General features: G+C 40.5%; 1 protein-coding gene across 1 annotated transcript in view; it reads left to right on the forward strand.

Annotated features, from left to right (window-relative positions):
• Nucleotides 1-4,571: 4,571 nt before the first annotated feature.
• ERICH3 (glutamate rich 3) overlaps nt 4,572-15,558 on the forward strand; it is a 101,451-nt gene continuing 90,464 nt past the window's right edge. Inside the window, exon 1 of the mRNA XM_029226994.1 lies at nt 4,572-4,681. Coding sequence (XP_029082827.1) covers nt 4,572-4,681 — 110 coding nt within the window. The remainder of the gene's footprint in view (nt 4,682-15,558) is intronic.

The following is a 15,558-nucleotide window of genomic DNA, read 5'->3' on the forward strand; positions in this document are numbered from 1 at the left end:
GATGTAATGTACATCGTGGTGACAATAGTTAATAATACTGTATTTTAAATTTGAAAGTGGTTAAGGGAATAGATCTTAAACGTTCTCATCACACACACACAATTTGTAACTATGTATGGTGTTGGATGTTAATGAGACTTATTATGGTATCTCTGCCTTCCTAGCGAACAGTGTAGTACTTTGTATGACTGTAGTAGGGGTCTCGTCTCTTTGTTGCTCACCACTCCTACCACCAAAATTATCTGTGACACAGAATTTCAGATTTGAAGTAATTAAACCTTTCAATTCAAATTGGGTAGTTTCTATTTACCCTCCTATTAAATATTAACAACTTGACTTCAAGGAGTAAATTGTTTCTGATTAAACAAGGTGAATTGAACATGCTGATTTGTCTTGATTTCCTCTCTGATAATTTTGTTATAGAGTCTGTTCTTTTTTTTTTTATAGGAGGGATGTCTTCTCTTATCCCTTGGCTTGACAAACCTGTTCACATAACTAGATGGGAATGGAAAGGGATTTGTTGTTTGTTATACAGCATCACTCAATTCTTTGAATTTTTCAGAGTTATATGCCAAAAATCACATAGTGATCTGTCACCAAAATTTTTTTTTCACTGATTTTTCAAATTACAGCTCAATTAGGTCCTCCTTTAGTTGTGTTGGAAGCAAAGGCTTGGAAACTACTTGCAATCATATTTATTGACAAGCCAAGGAAACCATTTAATGTATCAACATCTACATAATACTTCAAATTGTCCCTTTGTCTCAGATGTTTTTCTAAGTTAAGTACATCCTAAGAAGACACCATATGGTGAGAGGTGTGCCTTTCTTTTGTGAAAGTAGAAAGATGATTATAAAACGGAAAGGAGGGAGGTGGATCAACATGGCTTGGAGGTGCATTTTTAGGCAGACCAGTTTTAGGAGAGTACAGAGGAAACCTGAGCGTCTAGAAATTGATTCCCTTCAAACAATCCTTGCCTGGGTTCCCCTAGGAAAGTCTCTGGGTATCCCAGGGGAGTACATATCCCAGTTTATAAACTTCTGGTTTAGCACACAGGGTGCTGTCAAATGCAGGATGCTGTAGCAGTCCATACTTCCTTTCTCCCAGTCTACTGAAGAAAGGAATCTCTAGCTGTAAGAAGCAGAGACTTCCCCAACTTATCTTGATTATTAATAGCTATGAAAAGTTTTTCAGGGAGACAAGAAAATAAAACATTTCTGACTCAATTTTCAATTCTAAAGTCAACCTCAAATAGTCTTGACCTGGGGTGTTTATGTATTTTCAAGACTTTTAGTTTCCAGAAATATCATTTTCAATGAAAACTTCAGATTCTGGAATATAGTACTTAAATAATCTTTTAAACTTTAGTTGCTAATTTTGGTACAGACCAAGAGAAGTAGGATGCAGACTGAATTTCCCTCCAATGGCTTACTCAGTTCCCACACAAATAGTTGAAAATATTGTATGCTTTGGAACGATTCCATAAATGTCCATCAGTTTAAAATGAACTGTCAAATTAGGTGGGGGTAAAATTTGTGAAAAAGAAAAAAAAATAGGATTCCACATCCATACTGGTTTGCAAGTGTCTTTCATCAACTTTCTCTAAACTTGAAATCCCAAATCATCTATTATGAATATGATTTATGTTTTTAAAAAGGATGAGGAAGGAGGAGGATCAGTTGAGTCATTCAGAGTGAAACCCTTGGCACTACGGAAAAGTACATACATTTATGCTTTCAATTAAAATAAACGATTTAAGGTAAATGTATTTATCTATACTTATCTCATTAATTTAATTTTTTGTTTAAGTGATCAGTTATTGGTCCTGATGTTACCGACCAGGGTACTTGGTCTCCTGAATCAATAGAAATTGTCAGAGGCCAGACAAGAAATTCAGGCAAGGCTTTACTGGGGCCCCTGCTGCAGGAGGGGGGCGTGAGAACAAACAACAGATTCCCATGCTCGCTAGCTCCCTGAGGTGGGGCTGGCGAGCTTGTTCCTTATATGGGGTGAGGGTAAGGGTGTGTCCAGAGGTCAGGCCAGAGGGGTGGCTTAGGTGTTTTGCCCACCCCTTAGGTGGTGTTGTGTGCAGGGGGCGTGTGCAGTACCCTGCTTTTGCTCTGGGCTCTTCAAAAGTGGCAGCTGGGATTTTTGGTCTCTTTGTATCTTTTGTCCAGAATTTGCCCCAACTGCACATGCATGCCGTTATTTTTAGTCCCATATAGTTTCTTTGTATTTTGTTGCTAGAGGAAAGGTGTGTCCAGGTGCAAGCATTGCAACACTGCAGCAAAGGGCCCCAGGTGCCAGCCTGTCTCAGTCCCCCCTGAGAGACTAAACACCCTTATTCTTAAGCGGTAAGGGGCCAAAGCTGTCTTTTTCTGAAACTTCTTCCTGCTGGACAGGGGCCGCAGACCCTAGCCTACCCTAGAGGTGTAGAAGTCCCTTGTTGACTGTTCCAAGGACCTGTAGGGACCTGGGCTACCCTCTGCTGGAATGGGTTGAATCCCTTGAGCAATCATGAGCCTTACTTCAAACTGTTGGAGCCTAGAAGACACAAACTCAATCAAAAGGTTAAATAAACAAGGGCTAGAAAGGGGAAGAACAACAATAGCCATTAAAGGGCCTAAAAGGGAAGGAACCATGTTAACTTTGGGAGGGTTTTTATTTTTTAACTGTTGACCAGACAGTGGAGGCGATATTGCCCCTGCCAAAATTGTGAAACCACTCTGCCTGGGCGTATATTTCCTTCATATTAATTTTTACCTGTTCCGTCGCATTGATCCAAGCGCAGCAGGAAGTATTAGTTATCGCACAAACTCTACCTTGTTCTACCAGAAGGTAATCAGGGGCCAGACAATTGTCAAGAGCCACATCAGCCAAGGAAACAAGAGAGGTCCCAAGTCCTGCTAAGGCTTCAAATAGGAGCCAACTCACTACATCCATCGTTTTACTTACCTGTTGATGGTGCCTGGCTTTTGAATCGGTATCTCAGCTCTTCCGCTGGTATATTGTTCATCTGTTTTGACCTGTGGGGTTCCTGGAGGTAAACGCTTTAGTCTGGACAAACGTACGCAACTAGATACCCCTTGCAGTTTGACAGCAGCGGGGGTGGTTAAAGTTACTTTATAGGGGCCCTTGCATTTTGGCATTCGTTGGTCTTCGGGGGACCCCTCTTTCCAGGTTTTAAGAAGAGCTTGGTCCTTGGGGTTTATTTGTAAAGGAACTGCTCCTTCCTCTGTGTTTTTAGTGGGAGCTGTCAGTACCCTGTTGGCGTAGTCCTGGATTGCCTTCTGAACTTGTCCTACATTAATAATATATCTCAGGGCCTCGTTCACTTCCTCATCCAGTAGAATGTTAGTAGTATGAAAAGCGCCCCCCACAGGTCGTTTCAAATGCGCTAAGCCTCAGACCACTCCTGGGGGCTACATAGACCCTGAGGAGTACAATAGGAAGAAGTTAGTCCAGGGTTCATGAGTGTCTTGGCAGAACTTCGCTAGGTTTTCTTTAAAGTTTGGTTCATTTTCTCTACCTTGCCTGAAGACTGGGGGTGCCAAGAGGTGTGTAGCTTGTAGTCTATCCCTAGGGCCATTGTGAACCCCTGTGTGATTTTGACTGTAAAAGAGGGCCTGTTATCACTCTGGAGGGACTTTGGAAGTCCAAACCAAGGATTTATTTCTCTTAAAAGGAACTAACAGACTTCCATAGCCTTTTCAGATTGGGTGGGGAAGGCTTCAACCCATCCTGTGAAAGTATCAACAAACACCAGAAGTTATTTATATCCTGATCGTGGGGGGCATTTGGGTGAAATCTAACTGCCAGTCTGCCCCCGATATGCCCCTCGGCCCTGAATTGGCCTGAGTAATGAAGTGGGGTTTGGATGGGTCTGTGGGTTATTATGGGCACATAAATAACAGGCAAGCGTTAGTTGTTTTTCTGTTCTTTTAAGCCCCTTCCCTGAAAAAGCCTTTTGCATCAAGTCCCATAGTGCATCCCTCCCATAGTGAGTGGCATCATGTAAGCTCTTAGTGAGTTTCCATTGTTGAGCCTCAGGGATTAGAAACTTATCCTCCTTTTTATACCAGCCTGTGCTTCCCTTCTCATAGCCCCATTTCTCAGCATTTTCTTGTTCCTGTGGGGAGTACTGGGGAAGGCTAGGGAGCTCAGGGGGGCCAATCACTAGAGCCATAACTTGTTCAGGTTCCTGCAGTTGAGCTGCCTGTTTTGCAATTTGATCAGCTTTGCTGTTCCCATGGCTCACAAAAGATCCATCCCTCTGATGGCCCCTACAGTGGGTTACTGCTACCTGGGTTGGGAGATGCACTGCTTCTAAAAAAGCCAGAATCAAATCTTTATGTTTTATGGGGGAATTTCTAGCGGTTAACATTCCTCTTTCTTTCCAAATGGCAGCATGAGCATGTAGCACGTGGAACCCATATTTAGAGTCAGTGAAAATATTTAATTTCTGATCCTTCCCTAATTGCAAAACTCTCATTAATGCACTTAGTTCAGCCTTCTGGGCTGATGGCTGGGGTGGCAGGGCCTTGGCTTCTGTGATTTCGTCTAGACTAGCTATGGCCTACCTCGCCTTTCGGGTTCCCATTTCTACAAAACTGCTCCCATCAGTAAACCTTTCAACCTCGGGGCTGTCAGGAGGCTCATCTAGAAGATCAGACCTGCTGGAGTAAGTTTGTTCTCTGGTCTCTATACACTGATGCAATAAGTCTCCACCCTTGGCCACTGGAAGCAGAATTGCTGGGTTCAGCATTTGACATACCTTTAAGGTAATGTCAGGGGTGTCCATTAGGAGGGCCCGATATCTTGTTAACCTTCCCCCCATCAACCAGTGATGTCCTTTGACCTCCAGCACAGATTGTACCTGATGAGGGGTTAACAGATCTAAGTGTTGTCCCAGGTGAGCTTGGAAGCCTCATTAACCAACAGGACTGTGGCTGCCACTGCCCGCAGGCAGCTTGGCCATCCCAGGGCCACTGAGGCCAGTCGTTTTGAAAAGTAAGCCACTGGTCTCTGATCCGATCCCAGCTTTGGGGTCAGGACTCCTAGAGTTATCCCTGCCCTCTCGTGAACTTACAGGGTAAAGGGCTTGTCCAAATTTGGAAGCCCCAGTGCTGGTGTTTTACTCAACTCAGTCTTTAGAGTCTAAAAGCCCCACTGATGGTCCATATTCCATTGAAGGGGTTCGCTTTCTTCTCCCTTTAGAGCCTCATATAGGGGTTTTGCTATTAGGCCATAATTTAGAATCCAGGTACGACAGAACCCAGCCACCCTGAGAAAGCCTCAGAGTTGCCTCTGTCACCCAGCTCAGAAAGATTACCGGGTTTTCATCTGTCTCCTGTGTAACCTCTCAGACCTTATCATAACTTACAGGCTTCACCATACACCTTCTCGTTTCTTCTGATAGACAAGTAGTATAATGTCTCATCCTAGCCTGGCCTACACAATCTTCATAGTGCCTGTGTGGGTCATGTTCTGGGATTGCATCCCCACCCACCTGATAAATTTGGTGGTGTGGATTGGTGGCCAGTAGGCCATCTGCGTGTTCCCTGGCCTTTCTCAGTATACGCTCCTTTTCATCTGGGGTGCAACAGTGGGCCAGAATAACCATGATGTATTTGGGAAGTCTGTCAAAATTTTTAAAAGTTTTAAAATGCCCGGTTAGATAGGATCATAGGTTGCTGTGAAACAATACTTATTCCTTGAGCTAAGGTGAGGGGAAAAAAATCAAAATTAAATATAGATCACTTCAAGGCATAGGAACTCACACAATCTGTTATCCAGCATTCCAGGAAAACTGTGTTCTCTTATGAGAGAAACCAAATCCAGTCTTCTATCAACCTATTCTTAATAAAATTCATTTTCCTAATTAAATTTAATCCAGCCTTAGAAAGTCCTGACCACCTACGAAATTCTTTAACCAATGTTCCTTTTTCTCAAACCTTCTGCAACTTCATGTAGCCATATTATATCCCGTATTCTTTTCCCATTCAGAAATATCCAGCTCTAGGAAAAAAATCACCCTTTTTCATTTAACAAAATATATTTCCATTCCTCATACCTTCTTTTCTGAAAACACACATTCTACTTTCCTTAAGCAGCCATGAACTGTCTTTTACATTAGCATTCCATAAATTGGTAGAAAAACATCTCAAGGCGGCACCAGACAGCTTAATTTCTGTCTCATAAGAAGATAAAAGGAAGTAAATTTAGACCTATTTAGCAATTAATGTTCCAATATTTTCTCTTATTTGAAATGGCCTGAATATTCAATGAATTCTTATAATTAAACTTAATTTAGTTTCAAATTACCAAAATTTGGAGAGACTGTTTTAGGTGGACGTTTCCAAAACATAATTACTCCTATAGAGTTTACCAAAAAGTTCTTATCCCAGTTACATTTACTTAAAAATTTAATCATATCAGTTTATTTTCCTGGTTGACAGATTTTATAACAGAAACAATATGCCCTTATTGACTTCCAATAACCTTAGGTACAATGAAAGTATTATACTTAATGTTGATGGCTCTAAAGGCAGGTCTGTATTAACTAAACCCACAAGCTAAAGCCAGACAAACCAATTTCTACAGAACCAGAGATCTCACAGTTTTCCCACTTGAATTTAAAATAGCCCCTTTTTTCCCTTCAGGGTGGGGGACTATAGATGAATCAGGTAGTTCTTGGGAGCCCAGGCAGAATAGTTACATTGCAAAGGGAGAGGAGAGAGATGCAAGCCCCTCCCCTTGCCTTTTTGTTCTTTAAAATCCCGCTAAGTAACCCCAGGCTGGTGTCTCAGGTAATGTGGGCTGTGTTTGTATTTCAAAGCTTGCGTGCTCCACTGTGCCCACAATGTCAGCAGACACTTGCGGGAGCAGTTGGACAGACAAGACTACATAAAACAAAGATACAGATGACAAAACTTAAAGACACAAACAAGAAGTTTTTAGGATGAAGGGGATGGGAGTGCAGGTATGAGGACCAAGGGAGAGGTAAAGGAGGAGAGGTGATCAAACCTGGAAGCCAGCGAGCTGTACTTCGTCTGTGGGACTGCAACCCTCAGGTGGGACTCTCACCCACACGTACACCAGTTTATAGAAATCTGCCGCCTCAGCCCATTCCCAGCAGGACTTCTCTTGGTGGCAGGAAAATAAAGGTGAGAATATTGGGATGATCAGACTTCCAGCCTCTACAAGACATGAGGTTTGAACCTCTATCACTCCCATAAATCTCTGGTCAGGGAGAGCCTGCTGGACCACGGTGTGAGGCGAGCCTCTCCCACCTCTGTTTGTTGCCTGTCAAGGTGAGCCATTGCCTGATGAAGGGAGCATGGTCTCATAAGCTGAGAGGAGTGATGCTTTTGCTGTCTGATGTCCACTCTCTCAGAAGGATAGGACAGAAGTAAGAGAAAGGAGAGGACAGAGAGAGAAATAGAGAGATTTCAGGAAAGGGAAAGGGACAAAGGGGAAAGGAAAAGTGGTGAGAGAAAAAGGACAAAGGGGAGGGAGAAAGCATTGCCTGAATTAGGGTACTGAGGCCTCCAGGGGCCAGGAAGGCAGACTTACCAAATGTGGTGACGCTGAAACAAGAGGTTCAGGTGGCCACTTGTCACCCACAGGGAAGCTGCATTTGGTGGTCCCAGAGATGCCCAGATCCTCTTCTGGGAAGGGAACAATAGTCCCTTCATGGTTGCCACAAAGTATTAGGTTGGCTGAAAAGTTTGTTTGGGTTTTTCCCATAAGATGTTACGGAAAAACCCGAACGAACATTTTAGCCAACCCAATATGTTACCGACCAGGGTTCTTGGACTCCTTAATCAATAGAAATTGGTCAGAGGCCAGAGAAGAAATTCAGGCAAGGCTTTATTGGGGCCCCTGCTGCAGGAGGCGGGTGTGAGAACAAACTACAGATTCTCATGCTTGCTCGCTCCCGGAGGGGGTCTGGCGAGCTTGTTCCTTATATGAGGTGAGGGTAGGGGTGTGTCCAGAGGTCAGGCCAGAGGGGTGGCTTAGGTGTTTAGCCCACCCTTTAGGTGGTGTTGTGTGCAGGGGGCGTGTGCAGTACCCTGCTTTTGCTCCGGGCTCTTCAAAAGTGGCAGTTGGGTTTTTGGGTCTCTTTGTATCTTTTGTCCAGAATTTGCCCCAACTGCACATGCATGCCGTTATTTTTAGTCCCATATAGTTTCTTTGTATTTTGTTGCTCAAGGAGAGGTGTGTCCAGGTGCAAGCATTGCAGCACTGCAGCAAAGGGTCTCAGGTCTCAGCCTGTCTCACTGACCGCATTGAACAAGACTTGGTTAGTATCTTCAAAAGCAAATTATTTGAGTGTATGGACACTGCACTTTGATTTTCCCTTAGTTCCTTGCTTTCACCTAGCTCCATTGTTCTCAAACTTAAGCATACAAAGAATTACTGAATAGTGTGGTATACCCAAAACCATGACTATAGTACTTTATTAATTAAATTTTTAAGGGTAATTTTTTACCATATAGTACATTTGTATCTTGTGCTGACTAAACAAGTCAACCCAAATGTAAGATCCAAATCGTTGCTTTTATAGTGAGCCACAAGAAACATACTTTAAAAGTGAAGACCATTTCAAAGTGTAGATGTATGGATCTGGATTTTTTAATAATTACTCATTGTCTGGCAGGTCTCCTCTCACTCATTCTTCTTATCTCCTGTCCCTTTTGTATGGTTAACTCTTTTTTTTTGGTCTATGGGCAGATTACCGTGAGGTGCAGTTTTTTCTTCTGCCCCGTGCTCTGGGTACTCTCTTTATAGAGTTTCATTATCCTCTTCTCATCCATCCCAGCTACCTGAATGGATGTGGCAGGGTCCAGAAGGTATCTGTTCCCTCTTTGGATGGATCATCAGTGATCATTTTATGGTTGTCAGCACATAATTCAGAATCAAAGTGCAGCAGCTTGCGTTTCTGTGTACCCAGGAAATATATTCTTTGTTACTTTTGTCTAAATCCATGTTACATACTTAAATTGATCACCTTTCTTTTTATACCTGTGTTTTGGACTGAACTGTGTCTCTTCCCTCCCCTGCAAATTCATATGTTGAAGTCCTAACACCCAGAAGCTCAGATATGACTATATTTGGAGGTAGGGTCTTTAAAGAGTTAATTAAGGTTAAATGAGGTCAGTGGGGTGGGCCCTAATCTATTATGACTGGTGTCCCTATAAGAAGAGGAGATTAGGATACAGACATGTACATACAGAGAGAAGACTATGAGAAGATATAGAGAGAAAATGGCCAACTGTAAGCCTAAGACAGAAGCTGGAGCAAATCCTTCCCTCACGGTCCTCAAAAGAAACCAGCCCTGTTGACAACATGATGTTGGACTTCCAGCCTCCGGAACTGTGAGACAATACATTTCTGTTTAAGCCATCCAGTCTTCAATACTTGTTATGGCAGCCCTAGCACACTAATACAACCTCTTTGTAACTCCTGATGCTTGTTTTTCCCCACTTGGTCCTGCTAAAGCTGAAGATGGTTTTTAAGAGAAGTGTAGGGTCACTGAGAATAAACGATTTAACAATATGAGGGTCATAGGGAGTGGAGATTGGAAGCCAGAAGTTCAAAAAGGTAGATAAAAATAAAAGCAAATGGAAAATGTGATTAAAGGACTAGCGAGGAGAAATAATTACGGCAGTAAGTCAATGATCTCTACTGGTAAGTATTAAGCTTTTCTTTTGTTAAGTCTGATTAGTAATCAGATTACTTCCCACCTCTCCGTCTGACACTACGTGGGGTAGAAAACTGAACCTTTTAAGCTGGTGATCCATTTTTCCATGACTGTTATTATTTTCTTATAATAATAATAAATATTTATAAATTAATGAAAATTCTTGGGCAAAATATTGAAACAAGGGAAGACACAGCAGGGAACTAAACAGACAATATAAATTGCACATAGTAGTTATGAAACAGCATTAAAAACTAAGGATTTTAAATTGAATTGAATCATAATGTTTTATAGTAGCAGTTAATTTGGCATTCTCTATATGCTATGGATTATATTTCATATTTGTGAATATTATGTGGCTCTCACTTTAAGAAGTTGTCTCTCTTCATAGCTTCCTCCAAGATTTTTATAATAATATTGTTTCTGTTGCTTAGATTCAAGTAAAACTAATCTGCTATAAATTAGATTAATAGAAGGGATCTCAAATATCTGGGTACTAGTGACACAAGAGATTTTTAATTTTCCTCCTTGTACTTATCTGTGTTTTGAAAATTTTCTACTTGGAGCAGAAAAATTCAAAGAGGAAAGTAAAAATTGCTTGAAATCCTACCATCCATAAATAATCCTAGTTAGCATTTTGGTCATTTTCTTTCTTCTCCATTTTCCCGTGCATTATTCCTATTTTAACAAAGCACCACTCTTTTAAAAAGCTGTTTCTAAGACACTACTCTTTTAAAGTTAACCAACAAGTACCACGTGGGCCCTTCCCTCATAGCGTTCCAGTTGTCTTCATATTTCCCTTATAAACTACAAACTCTTTGAGGGTGCAGACCACACCCCTCTACATCTTCCATGTATCCCCAGGACTTAGCTCAGTAATTGCTGACATATGTCACCTATTTTAGTGATCATTTATGGTAAGTTCCAAGAGTATGTTTGCTCATCGATTCAATTAATATTTACTGAGTGCCTACTAAATGTTAGTCGGTAAGCTACCATATTCAGCACGTATTCTGTTCCAGAAATTCATTTGAGTTCTGGAAAAGGCCTGAATAGTGAGTTTTTAAAAAAGATTTAAAAGTCACTAACCTTCATTGAGTTTTGCCATCCTTGGGCAGCAGGGTGATTAGTAGGTATCAGTCAGGAATATGTTCAACGGCAAGCAACAGAAAACCAAATGAATAGTGGCTTAAACCATAACAACACTTATTATTTATTTCACAAGTAGTCTGGAGGGAGGCAATTGTATTTTATTGTAATATCAGCATCTTATCTCTATAATTTTTTGGGTCTTTTCCTCATGACTACCCTAGATCCATGCGCAGTAGCTTTATAAAGCCATCCCAAACAGAAAGGAAAAAGATGGATGCAAAAAATGACATTTTTTTCAAAATCTGGGAGGAGAACATTTCCAGAACTTTCCAGTAGACTTTCTTTTATACCTTGTTGCCCGGAACTGCGTCAATGAACATGCCTAGTTACAAGAGAGAGAGTGGGAAAGAATAGATTTGACTTTCCTAACTTCTGTGGGCGATAGGCAAGGGAGAAGGGTTTGGGAATGGCTTCTGGTAGCCAGTGAGCAGTGTCCAGCACAGAGCTTTAGTGATGAGCTGTTTGGCTCTGGATGTGGATAGTCTGAGTTCAGATTGGCTACATAGCTGCTGTGTGACCCTACATAAATTCTGTATCATCTCTCTGATTCTTGCTTTTTTCATCCTGGTGGAACATATGTCTGCTTTGTAGGTTGTTGTGAGGATTGAATGAAATACTTTAAAGCATTTAGTACAAGGCCTGGCACATAGTAAGTGTTAATGTGCTAACTTAGTGACTGGTAGCTTAGATGCAACATACATGAGTATGCCCAGCTTTCTGTAGGAGAACTGCCATACCCAAGTTCTGAGCTAGATGTAGAGTTGGATTAATTGGACAAGGCATCCTAGAGAGATTAAATTTTGGGGGGTGAGTTTTGAAAGAGGGGAGAAACATCTGGACACATTTAAGGAAAGTACAAAGTACTCTCTAGTATTATAAAAACATAGTATTATAATTACAATCATCACTGCCAGGGCAATAGTAGCCAGTTGTGACTTTGAATAAGTGAGAGGAGACAATAACGTTGCTTGTTTATTTAGCTGACAAGCTCTTGGGAGCAGGCAAGGCATGTTTTTTGTTATAAAACCAAGCAAAAGCTGGCCTGGCCTGAGAAGTCGATACCTCACATTTGGTTTTGTCTTTAACTTCCACTTACTTTCTCTTGCTCATTTTTTGGAACCTCAGATACAATACCAAGTGTGCACACAAGGATTTTCTTTTTTAACTGAAAGATCTTTGCCTTCAATTCTAAGTCAGAAATTAATTTCAGATTTATTTCTGTTCATCTCCTAAACCTTTTCAAAAGTGAGTTTGAGTATTTCTTCTCCTTGAAATTGGAATCTCTGTCTTGAACTGCCAGAAAATGACTCTTTCACCACAATTCACAGGCATTTACATAAGGTTATAACTGTTAAATTCTTTCTTACAAAGCCTCCTTTCCCCTCAGTCAAACTTGAGACGGAGAACTTTGACCTTGGCTGGAATCTTCCTGAATTGGATGTACGCTTAGGGAGTGGGTGAGGCTGATCTCAGGCTACAGTCTGTGGAGAGGGGTTTGAGATTCCAGTCCTTAGTGAGGTTGTTGACTCAGAGGAGGGAAAAAGTCTGAAGTTTTAGGGCCGAATGCAAGAGCATGGAGCAGGAAGCAGATCCCAAAGTCCTATGACAGGAACCAGGGGGCTCAAGAAGGAAGCTGGGAGATGGGACCCAAGGAAATTAGGAAAGTGTAGTGGAGAGTGTGGGCAGAAGGCTAGAGCATTGCAAAGGAGATACGAGCAAGGGATTGAAGTATCTGCAGGGTTGGAACTGTCTGAAAATTGTCCTTATTTTTTTTTTTTTGTTCTTCTAAGTGAAAAGGAATGATATTCCAAAAGGAAACTCAATGTTTCATTTAAAAAATATGAGATAAGCATGCTACAGTAGAGAGAGGAATACTTTTGGAGTCAGAAAGACATAGGTTCGAATCTCAGTTATGCCTTATGTGAACTCAAGAAGTGAATTTCTTTGTGTCTCACTTTCCTCATTCAAAAATGGGGCAAATAAATACCTCCTTTGCAGGACTGTTGGCCCATATTTGAGACTCCGTGAATGGCAGCTAATGTGTATTTACTTTGATCTTTGCACAAAGCATATGCTGCTTAAATCTTTTTTTGTCTGTTTTTCTTTCTCTAGTTTTATTTTTCCAGCCTGTTGAGATATAATTGACAAATAACGCCATGTAAGTTTAAGATGTACAATAGTGATGATTTTAGATATGTATATATTATGAAGTGATTACTATAATAAGATTAGTTAACACATCCTTAAGATTTAATTCTCAAAGTACATCAACCAAAAATACATAAATATACAGCTCAAAATAAGCAGAGATAACCTAAACTAATTGGAAGGGAAAACTAGGAATGTATTTCCAGACCATAAATCACTTTCTTGTTCAATTAAACTAATTTATTTTAAATAGTAACCTGTTCTTAAATTCATGAATTTTTACAGTAAAAATGAGCACTGATCTACCTATTCATAACCCCGTAAATGAGGCTTCCCCTTTAAAGAAACCATGATCTGGACAACTGAGAATTTTTATAAAAATGGAAGCTCTAACCCAGAGCATTTTTACTTCTCCAGAAAACTTACTTTTCTTATCTAATTCAAGAATTCAGGACAAACTCAGGAAACTGCATTATTACTTTGACATTGACAAATGCTAGAAGGACTGGTGAGATATTATGAGTACTTTTTTAATGATTGATCATTTAAAATTTAGTCAGCCTCTTTAACCTTTGACCAGATGTCCTTACTGTTTTAAACCTTACTACTGCACATAAGAATTATATTTTAGAGGAATGAAAAGATTTTTAAAGGGGTTGATTACATTACCCTTTCCCACCCAACATGTGTGGTAGCTTTATTGGTGTTGCCCTCATTAGTGGCTGTTTGTTTTTGTTTTATTTTAAATGGGCTCTTTGCACCTATCCAAGATTATATTCCAAGGTCAAGTATCAATAGTGATCAGATTTCTAAGCCAAGACAACCCACTAAAGCCTATTTGACATATAATACGTAACTGATTTAATTGAAGATTTAATAATACTACAGAATTCAACTCTCTTTGGTTGTGCTAATTCTATGGTAAATAATTAACAAGTTTCAACTTGAGTACTGGGAATTTGTGCTCTGTCTCTCTGGGACATTTTGTATATGATCTTCCCCCTTCTTAGCATGAGTCTGGATAGCACCTCTGCCCCTGTCATCACCCATTTACATTTTACTCCCTCCCTCAACACTTGACTTGTCATTCAAGACCCAGTTCAGATTTCAGTTCTTCTGGGATACCCATCCTGTGTGGGCATAGTTCACTTGTTTGTGAAATGGGATTAAAAATCTGATGCATAGAGTGTTTTGAAGATTAAATGAGTTCATGCATGCTGGGCGTGATAAACTGTTATGATTATAGCACATCAGACTATCCTGCCGTTACAGGCATACCTCATTTTATTGTGCTTCACTTTATCGAGCTTCAAGGATATTGTGTTTTTTTTACAGATTGAAGGTTTGTGGCAACCCTCCATGGAGCAGTTTATTGGCACCATTTTTTCCAACAGCATTTGTTCACTTCATGTCTCTGTATCACACTTTGGTAACTCTTGCAATATTTCAAACTTTTTCATTATTGTATTTGTTATCATGATCTGTGATCAGTGAACTCTGATGTTACCACTGTAACTGTTTTGGGGCTCCATGAACCAGCCCTGTAAGATGGCAAGCCTAATTGATAAATGTTGTGTGTATTCTGACTGCTCTACTGACCAGATGGTCCCCTATCTCTCTCCCTCTCCTTGGACCTCCCTATTCCCTGAGACACAACAATATTGAAATTAGGCCAATTAATAACGCTACAATGACCTCTGAGTGTTCAAGTGAAAGAAGAGTCATACATCTCTCACTTTCAATCAAAAGCTAGAAATGATTAAGCTTAGTGAGAAGGGTAAGTCAAAAGCCCAAGGTGGGCTGAAAGCTAAGCCTCTTGTGCCAAACAGTCAGCCAAGTTGTGAATGCAAAGGACAAGTTCTTGAAGGAAATGAAAATTGCTACTCCAGTGGACACATGTATGATAAGAAAGTGAAACAGGCTTATCACTGATATGGAGAAAGTTTCAGTGATCTGGATAGAAGATCAAGCCAGCCACGACATTCCCTTAAGCCAAAGCCTAATCCAGAGCAAGGCCCTAAGTCTCTTCAATTTTATGAAAGCTGAGAGAGGTGAGGAAGCTGCAGAGTCTGGTTCACGAGGTTTAAGATGTCATCTTTATAACATACAAGTGCAAGGTGAAGCAGCAAGTGCTGTTGTAGAAGCTGCAGCAAGTTAACCAGAAGATCTAGCTAAGATAATTCATGAAGGTGTTGCCATTTTTTTTTTCTTGCTTTACCATTGCTTTAATGCACTTTAAAATTTATCTACATTAATTGGGAACAAAGAGATAAAAATAGACATTTCTTTGTTTTTCATAAATAACTACTCTCCATATTTGATAAAAATCTCAAAGCATTATTTTAACTTCCCACAAATATAATACATACAATTTTTTTCTCTGAAATAATAAGGTCAGCAAATTAAGTATCTTGGCACTAATATAACCACATACAACTGCTTTTCTACTGACTTCCAGGAACAAAACAAAACCAGAAAACTTTAGCTACACTAAACAACAGATTTTCAATGTAGACAAAACAGCCTTACATTGGGAGAAGATGCCATCTAGG

This window comes from Monodon monoceros, unplaced genomic scaffold (genome assembly GCF_005190385.1).
Source record: "Monodon monoceros isolate NGI ecotype Baffin Bay Population unplaced genomic scaffold, NGI_Narwhal_1 Super_Scaffold_18, whole genome shotgun sequence".
Classification (NCBI taxonomy): Eukaryota; Metazoa; Chordata; class Mammalia; order Artiodactyla; family Monodontidae; genus Monodon; species Monodon monoceros.